At 41.0% G+C, this 9,601-nt stretch overlaps 1 protein-coding gene across 1 annotated transcript in view; it reads left to right on the forward strand.

The window, feature by feature from the left end:
- Nucleotides 1-5,963, forward strand: part of Epb41l4b (erythrocyte membrane protein band 4.1 like 4B) — a gene marked incomplete in the record, with an annotated part of 135,789 nt that extends 129,826 nt beyond the window's left edge. Inside the window, 2 exon segments of the mRNA XM_013513219.1 lie at nucleotides 1,397-1,542; nucleotides 2,837-5,963. Coding sequence (XP_013368673.1) covers nucleotides 1,397-1,542; nucleotides 2,837-2,906 — 216 coding nt within the window.
- Nucleotides 5,964-9,601: the final 3,638 nt, after the last annotated feature.

Genomic DNA, 9,601 nt, shown 5'->3' on the forward strand with positions numbered 1-9,601 from the left:
AGAACATACTTTGGGTCCCCCAGAGATGGTGCTGGGTTGGTGAAAAATGCCCAGTCATGGAGTCAGCCAACTCTGTTTTCTTTTTTTAATTTTAAAGACAATAATAAAAAATAAAAATGATACAGAATTTCCAAAACAAGATGATAGGAAATTAACAATGGGTAGTATATTGCGTATTGTTATATGCAATGCAACTACTTGAGCAAAGTAATTGCTCAAGACATAGGCACATAGGATTGATCAAATAATATGAACTCTAATTGTTCCTTTCAATGAAATAATAAAAATTAGTAGTACAATTATCCTAGCTATTGTGTGTGTGTGTGTATATATATATATATATTCATATTCCTTCCTTCTTTTCTCCTTTCCCCCATCCCAGTTATTCTTTCCTTTTTGAGCAGTTTCTTTGCCTTCACAATGTCTAGCGTACCTTTTGGATTTTATTTACTCTTTCAGTTTCTTATACTAGAGAGACAATACAATGTTTACACATGTGGGTCTGATTTATTTCATTTATGAGTATGTTCTCAAATTGCATCCATTTACCTATAAAAGCCTCGAGTTTATCTTTCTTTATAGCTCAGTAGTACTCCATTGTATAAAAATACCACATCTTTTTTGTCCTTTCCTTGCTTGATGGGCATTTGTGTTGTTTCCAAGATTTAGTTATTACAAATTGCACTGCTATAAACATGGGTGCACATATATCACTGCGGTATAATGCTTTTAGTTCTTCTGGGAAAGTACCCAGAAGGGGAATCGCTGGGTCGAATGGGACCTCTAATCCTAGTTTTTTGAGGAGTCTCCACACTGATTTCCACAGTGGTTGTACCAGTCTACACTCCCACCAACAATAGAGAAGGGTCCCTCTTTCCCCACAGCACTGCCAGCATTTGTTATTGGTTGATTTTTTGATAACAGCCACTCTTTCTGGGCTGAGAGGGAATCTCAGAAACCCTGGTTTTGAATACCGTTCTTAATACTCCCTGTGTGACCTTGCGGAGAAGACTTAAACTCTCTAAGCCTCACTTTCCTTTTCCATGAAGTCAGTTCTAGGATGCACATTTGAGGATGTACATTTTTTTTCATCTCTTAACATCCTTGTTTGAGCGCCACATTTTTCTTTCTGTGTGGCACATGCAAAAATGATGCATCGTACAACTGATGGTGTCTAAGATGTGATGAAATATGACCTCCACCTTAAGAGGTTGTCAGGAGGTAATGTATGTACAAGGCTTAGCATAGTATCTGGCACAAAGCAAAATCACTTAAATGGCAATTGATTTTAGCTATTATTAAAAAATAACAGGAACTGTACAGTAAGGTTTTGAGAGCAGCTGACAGTGTGAAAATGGAACCCAAATTGAGATTGATCTCTTCTTTTCTTCTCCAGGCAGACTTTAGAGACAGTAAATTACAGTGCTGTCCTGGCCAGTCTTCCCCACTGATCCCAGCAGTGGCCCTGAGGCCTTTGACAGAGACCGTCTCCACAGTACAGACCATCTATAATGCCCGAAAGCCTGTTTCTCTGGCAGCCAGGTAAGTTAGACCAGCAGGCACCAGCAGGTCACTGGTGACAGGGCCACCATGCACAGACTGGGTGCACTGTGTTTGTGACATCTACAGTTCTTTCACTGATCCCATAGTATTTATGGAAATGTCTACAAGGAGTGAACCGCATTCTAGGTGGTGGTGAACAAAACACAAAGTCCTACCGTAACAGAATTTATGCTTTAACATGTGAGAGGGTGTGTGTGTGTGTGTGTGTGTGTGTGTGTGTGTGTGTGTGTGTTAGTGACAAATTCTAAGGAGGAAAATAAAACTGTGATGAGCAAAAGGACGTGCTGGGGTGGCCTCATTGAGCAGGTGGCATATGAGCTGAGACCTGCAGGTGGTGACGGGGCAGGCTGCAGACATCTGGGTGAAGAGTAGACTTGGCAGTGGGAATAGCTAGTGCTGTGGCTCCTGAAGTGCAGCCTCCCTGGGGAAGTTAAGGAAGAGTACGGGGCCTTGTGGTCAGAGCAGTGACAGGAAAGGAGACCATGCATTTTCAGGTTGGAGCCGTACTGCATAGGGCCTCGTTGGCCATAGTACCAACTGCTTTGAGTGAGAGTAGTAAATTTGATTGTTCCTTTAAAGATATGCATTTCATACAAGTTAGTGTGTGTGTGTGTGTGTGTGTGTGTGTGTGTGTATGTGTGTTTAAATAACGGAAACATGCCTCATAGACATGCAGCCGGTCCTGATGTCCACAAGATCAGAGGCAACCCTTCAAAGAGCCAATTTTACTTCATTCAATTTTATTCATTGAATGTAATGCATGCTTCGTTGAGATGTTACCTCAGACTACCTTAAGTTCTGGGAGAAACTACATATGAAGCCAATTTAAAGAATGACTTAAGAAATCTAAGCTCTGGATGTCTTCCCATTCATTCAAGACTTTTACCATGTGCTGCTATGTACCAGACCCTTGCTGGCTTGAGGTTTTAGTGATAGATGGTGCACTCTCAGTCTGATGTGGGAATCCATAAGTGGCCAATTTTGGGTCATTGTAATCTTAGCTAATGTAAAGGGTCCTTAAGGAGTCTAAAACAGGAAGGCAAGAACTGAACTCCAGAAAGAATCCAGGAGACCTGGGTATGGTGACACAGGCATGCAATCCCAGCACTTTGGAGGCTGAGGCAAGAGGATCACAAGTTTGTGGCTATCCTGGGCTACCTAGTGAAATCCTGTCTGCAAAACAAACAAACGATCTAAGAGATGACACTGAAGCTGTCTGCTTCTGTAATTCTGGAGGGCTTGTCTCATTATTTTGTCCTTTGCTCCTTTTCAGTGCAGAGACACTCCGGCACGAGCTGGAAAGAGAGAAAATGATGAAAAGACTGTTGATGACCGAACTGTGAAATTCTCCTCTTATCGCCTGGAGGATGGCATGGTGCCTTCTGTCCGTTTCCTTTCTTCGGGCTTTGTGTGCTCACTTTAGCACAACATACAAATGTCGTGTGCTGTGTTTGCCCGGGTCTCATGGTTAGTGGAAGCCAACTTCTGGCTCGACTATTACTGGAAAAGTTACTTTAGTCTCCTGAGCACTAGAAGTTTTTTTTTTCACTGCTCAGTGTAATTGAGACAAGATTTGATAAGGCTAGGAAAAGAAAGAAAGGAAAACTGGGATTCCTGTTCAAAAGCACCTGGGTGCATCTGTTAATAGCCGCAGTGGTTAAGCTGACACAGACTCCTTTGCTAACAATCTGAACCACATGATTTTGTATGACAGAAACTTGCACCAAGCTTTGACTGATTGTTAAGGAATCATTTTTAATGAGATTCTTTACTGCTGGTTTTTCATTTACACTGATAAACACATGGATCTTCTAAAATCCTTTATTTTTATTCAGACGTGAGCAGATGAGCTAAAAAAAAAGGTTACATGTCACTATGTCTTAAAATACTTCAGTTTAACCTGAAATATAATTTAATGTGTAATCTTGTTGGATATAATATTATCCACAATAAATAGAATTTATCATTGAACCCAAAGTAGGCAATGCCAGCTTAAATTGTCTAAAAATCTTTACAGGGTTAAGATAATTCAATATCAAAAAGATTCGTTCTGGTGTTCCATAAAGGAAAATTATTTCTAAAGTTGGTTAGTTTATGTCCTGTTGATAGAACCTTGACCAGAAGAAACTTTGCTCTCTTTTTATATAGTTTCAAGAAATGTGTTTTTAAATTTTTATTATGCACTTGATTAACTTTGCAGGAATAAAGGAACCCCCAGCCACAAACTAGCCTTCTAAATTATTTCCCTGGATTTTTCAATGAATATGCACACCTTTTACAAAGCTATGATCAGTGTGTACATTCCATGTTGTTATATGCTCCACCTAACACTTCTCCCCTTATCAAACATCCTATTTTCACCAATGTAAATGTCTTTATATCCATATAACATGGTTAACGTTATTTCTCCCCATTATTAGCAAGTTGAATCATACCCAGTTTTTCACACTTATAAATAGTGCTGCTATGAATGTCTTTGTAAAAAAAAAAAAGTTCCTTTCTTTGGATTATCCCCTTGGGAATATCTCCAAAGAGGGATTACAAGGTCAAAGAGCATGAAGTATTTTATAGCTCTTATTTTATATTGCCAGATTGCTTTTTAGAAAGATCCAATCTCGGGGTTGGAGGACCTTACAGGTCATTGAATTTCCCTTCCCCCTTCTGAATGCTTGAATCCCCTCTACAATTTATGATGCCACCAGCAATGTGTAAGAATTTTTATTTACCAATAGCTCTGCTAGAACTGGGTTTTGCCATTTTTATTTATTTTTGCTAGTTTAATAGATGTGTATAATTGTTCTTGAAAAGTTGTTTTATTTCATTAATTACTAGCAAGCCTGAGTACCTTTCCATGTGATGATTTACTAGATGTATTTCCCCCTGTATGAACTGTCCATCTGTTTCTTATGACCCACCTGTTAAGTGGACTTGAGCTCATACATTTGTATCAGAGCTGTATTTTTATGTTGTATTGTATAGTTTGCTCTCTTGTCCCTATCCTTACAAATGAATGGTGCCAATCATTTGATACTAATGACTATAAAAAAGTAATGCCTCGTTTACTAGCATTGTTGTAAATGAAGGTTATAAGAAAACATTCAGATAACTGAGGAGTAACCCTTTCAGTGCTGACTCTTTAAAATTTTAATATTTTTTGGAGGGAAATCTTTCTAAATGTATTATATTACCTGCTTCCCTGCCTTAGTAAACACAGTATACTGGAGAGTATTTAACTTTTTCTTGGTCATCAAAATCATCACCCCGTTTTTACCCTGGTGTGATGCAGTGATGTCACCAGGAGCTATCAAAATGCATAGGGCTTGGCTTGGCCTTTTGCAGGCTATTACAGTCTTCTCATTGCTGGTTTTTTTACTGCTCTGTGCTCTGTTATTGGAGCTATCTGAGGCAATTGTAACTTCGGGGGCCTTTTACCCTGGTGACCCCAGATGTACTTTTATAATGGCTTTAGCTGTTCTTTGTCTTGTGGACATGACACAAAACATGTTCTTGTACAACATGGGGTTGTCACTCCTTGCCGATCCAGAGCCTCTTCCTCTTCTAAATTGCTTTCTGAGGCGTCTACTCTTCCATGTCCTGCTCCTGATGGAAACCTTCAGGACACAGCCGAAGATTTCCTGGGGAAGCCGGGGCACCAAGTATTTCATTATGTGTCAGGTCTGCTTTGCTTCCAAGGAGGAATGCATGGGCTTTTTGGCTGCTGTTTCCAGGAGGCTGAGTCTCCTGCTCTTCCCCACCTCCCCTTGGGTTCACAGGCGTTTCTGAAGATGAATGTCACTGGAAATCTGACCACAAACATGTTGGCTGTTATTGTATATGAAAACCCAGTACGTTCGGCAGCTCCCCTCTAACCAGTAAAATCAAAAGGTTTCCACTGTTTCAGCAGTCGTCCTGGTTATTTACCTACTTAAATGTATGATGGGTGCTTGGCACTTCGACCTGAGAAGATGAAATTGTATCGGGTGGATTCAGTGACTGAGAGGAGTTATGCAACTGCTTCACTTTTTATGTGCCAAAACCACAACAGTAGCACCGTAAAGTCACACAGCACACACCTTACATTCGAGGGAAAATCATTTCACTAACAGAATCATTTCATAGTGAGGGCTGGCCATAGTCTCCTGGTGGGCGTGGTGGGTTACTTCAGGGCCTGGGAATCCTCAGTCCACAGGGTTTATAGACTGTGCACCTCACAGATCATTAGGTTTGAAGAGTTTGGAAACAGAACCCTTGAACATTCAGGAAATCCCACCAGGATGCATCCAGGATTTTGTTTTTCCAAAATAGCACGGGAGTATTCTAATATCACTGTTACCTTTCTTTCACCATCTCAAAGATCACAGCTTTTTAAAAGATTCAAATAAAAATCACCATTTCATCCATTTTAAAGTGTGTAATTCAGTGTTTTCTGGTGTACCCACAATGCTGTGCAGGCATCAGCACTATGAAATTCCGCTGCCACCCTCATCCCCTGGCAACTACTAATCTACTTTCTGTCTATGGGTTTTCTTACTCTGGACATTTTGTAGAAATGGAATCATACCACATGTGGTCTTCTGTGATTGGCTTCTATCACTTAACATCATGTTTCCAAGGTTCACCTGTGTTGTGGCATGTACCAGAACTCCATTCCTTTTTATCCATGGCTGAATAATATACCATTGTATGGATATACCATGTCTTGTTTATCCATTCATCAGTTGATAGAGATTTGGGTTGCTCCTACTTTTTAGCGGTTATGAATGAGTCTGTTATGAACATTCATGTGCAATTTTTTGTGTGAACATATGTTTCCCGTTCTCTTGGAATTGTGAGATCATATGTCAACTCTACGTTTAACTTTCTGAGGAACTACCAAGATCGCAGCTTTTATTTTTCATGAAATCCAAAGTACAAAATTACATATACTACTTAGTCAGAGGCACGGGCATAGCTGTTACTGGGCAGACACTGAAACACAGCACTGTTCTGAGGAGGTTTTAATACCAGAAAAAATCTTCGGTTTTTACAAGAGGAATGACTTTGATGAGAATAAAAAATAAAAGTGCTGTCGTTCTTTTAAAAATGAAAATGATATCAAGCTCTGATTAATCTCTAACTTCTATGTATAGCTGACTCTTGAGCAAGGAACCTCAGAATGTTCAGGCAAAGTTCTGCCCCAGAATGTGTGCACATATGGGAGAATCACAATAGAATTTTGCCATCCACCAGGTTCACGTGAGTAGGGGGCACAGGATCTTCACAGACATGACATATAACTCAGGAAAATGTGTGCCAAGGGTCCTTTATAATTTATGTGTGCTAAGGTTTGAACCTCAGATCTGAAATGCGTTAGATCACAATGCTACCACTCAGCTATACCCCAACCCCTATTGAGGGTCTTTCAGGGCTTAAATCCTGTAAAAAGCCCAAAGAATAAGAGAACCCTTAAGACAGTTTAAATGGGCCAGAGAGGATCTCATGAAATTGTAGGAACCAGTTCTAAAAGGAATTGGAAACCTAAGTGTTAAGGCCCAGGTGAGACATCCAGACTTTGAGTGGCCTATAAATGCTATGAGCCTTCTCCATAGAAAAACCCACACATTACACGAATAGCACTTTTATAGGGACCTCACACCACCCGTGAGCCTATCCATGGCCTCCTTTGTGGGCACTGACTCCAGGTACTTGAAAATGATAATCAAAATCCACAGACTAAATATCATGTTAGGATATGATTACAAACCCTCCTACAACAGAGGGAGAGAGAGAGAGAGAGAGAGAGAGACAGAGAGAGAGAGAGAGACAGAGAGAGAGAGAGAAGCCATACACTTTTATCAGACCAATTCACCAGGAGATGTGATCTAGTTTGTATTTACCTTCTATTTACCTTCATCACTGTTAGTTGTAATAATTGAAATGAATAGAATAAAAAGGAAAATAATAGGTAATAGTTTTGATTCCCAAAGGAGGGGATCAACGCTGAAATTGAAAGAAGTCTGACGCTTCCTTTTTTTTTTTAGCTAAATATTGATCCATTTACAGCTGACTGTATGTTCTCTGGTAAAGAAAAAAAGAAGAAAAGAAAGAAACGTCAATTGTTAAAGAAAGAATTGTGGGTGTTTAAAAGCTTTTTACACATAAAAATTTTTTTAACGTACCAAATTGGCTTTTAGATTTATTTTAGATTTTTATGTACTACCAAGCTATGCTCTTTGGGAAGGAGTCCTATTTTTGTTTGTTCTGTTTTTCAGTATTGGGTATGGAACCCAGGGTTTTTACACTGAGTTACATCCTTTCCACTTTTTATTTTGAGACAGGGCCTTGCTAAGTTACCCAGGCTGAGCTCAAACTTGCCATCCTCCTACCTTAGCCTCTGAGAGTGTTGGGATTACAGGCATGCACTACTATGCCTGGCTTTAAAAAAAAAAAAAAGTAATTATAATTTTCCTTGCCTTTTCCAAACACAATATATCTGATTAATTTCATGCAACAATTAGTATGTTGGAGGATCTAGTTAAGTTCGAGGTTTCATGAATTACACTTTGCTTCACCTGTCAAAATTAACATATTTAAACATATTGTCCACTTGAAGAAGGCACAGTTAGCTGCTATCTGATGGCAAACACCTGACTTATGAGTCTCCCAGGACATCTCCAGGACATCTCCCTGGTCCAGCAGCAGTTCTCCTGTCTCCCTGACAACTGGGCTATAAAAGGTTGAGGTTGGGGCTAGGGATTTAGCTCAGCGGCACAGCGCCTGCCTGGCAAGTGCAAGGTCGTGAGTTCGATTCCCGGTACCGGAAAAAAACAAACAAACAAAAAAAAAACCACACACATAAAAGGTTGAGGTCACTCGTTTCCCTTGGGGGTTAATGTTTTATAATTCTACGCACATTCATGCATACCTTGAACCCTTTTGAACTTTATTATCTCAATCTTCACTCCATCTTGGAGATTATTGGTCATTGGCAACTAATGATTACCAAACTGGGGTGGTCTGCTTTCTAGGTTTGCATTTGGAATCTCTATGGTTGTTTTTTTTTTTTGCCTCGATAATTATTTTCTTTACTTATGAAATAGAAGAGAAACAAAATCAGGTTCAAAATGCTGGCTGGCCGGGCATGGTTGCAAACACTCAGGAGGCTGAGGCAGGAGAGTCACTGCAAGTTCGAGGCCAGCCTGGGCTACAGAGTGAGTCCAGGCCAACCTGAACTACCTAGCGAGACCCTGTTTCAAAAAATAAAAGAAAACAAAATGCTGGCGGTACAATATCAACATGAAATGTCCCTAACAGAAAGTAGGTTAGCAGTTTGAATGTATGATCAATAACGGTTACCACAAGAGAACCCTGGGAACTTGTATACACTAAGTGCTTGGTGTGCATACATGGATGGCTGAGTAAATAAAGAGAATTATAAGTGGTATCAGACATGGTATGGGCATGGTAGGGTCCAACTGTGCTTGCTGAGGGGAAACATAATCCAGTTGCCTAGTACCAAGAGATGCAGGTTATACCCGGCACCAGCGGCCTTTGCCGAATGAATATACACTCCAAGAACTGGGTTCTAGTTTCCTCTCCGCCTCTGACCACCTCAATTCACCATCTACAGAGTGGGATCCTGCGATTCCAATGTCCTTCTGTGATGAGTCCAGGAAATAAGGGGTCTGGTAAGTCGCTGTATGTAAACCAAAAGTGCGGGGAACAAAGTGGAGGAGGTGACAATTCTGATAAGGGCAGTTTAGGGTCGCTCCCCAGAGGAGCGCTTCTGAAATGGAAACGTGCTTTGGGATGCAAGAACTTGGAGTAAAGATCAACTCCGGCTTCATTCGGGGGTCTGGAGTGGGGCTTGAGGGACGTGACGCTAACGAGCTCCTAGGCGACACTGCTGCTGCCGGTCCGCCTCCCACGCTTGAGTAGCGAGGAGCCAGGAGGACTAAGGGCACAGGACGGAGACTGGAGAACGCGGAGGGCGGGCGGGAGAAGGGAGCAGGGACGCACCCGGACGCCGGAGGGCAGCAGCCGGGAGCAGCGGCGGGAG

The sequence above is a fragment of the Chinchilla lanigera genome, unplaced genomic scaffold, assembly GCF_000276665.1.
Source record: "Chinchilla lanigera isolate Chin_1 unplaced genomic scaffold, ChiLan1.0 scaffold00018, whole genome shotgun sequence".
In the NCBI taxonomy this organism is placed as follows: Eukaryota; Metazoa; Chordata; class Mammalia; order Rodentia; family Chinchillidae; genus Chinchilla; species Chinchilla lanigera.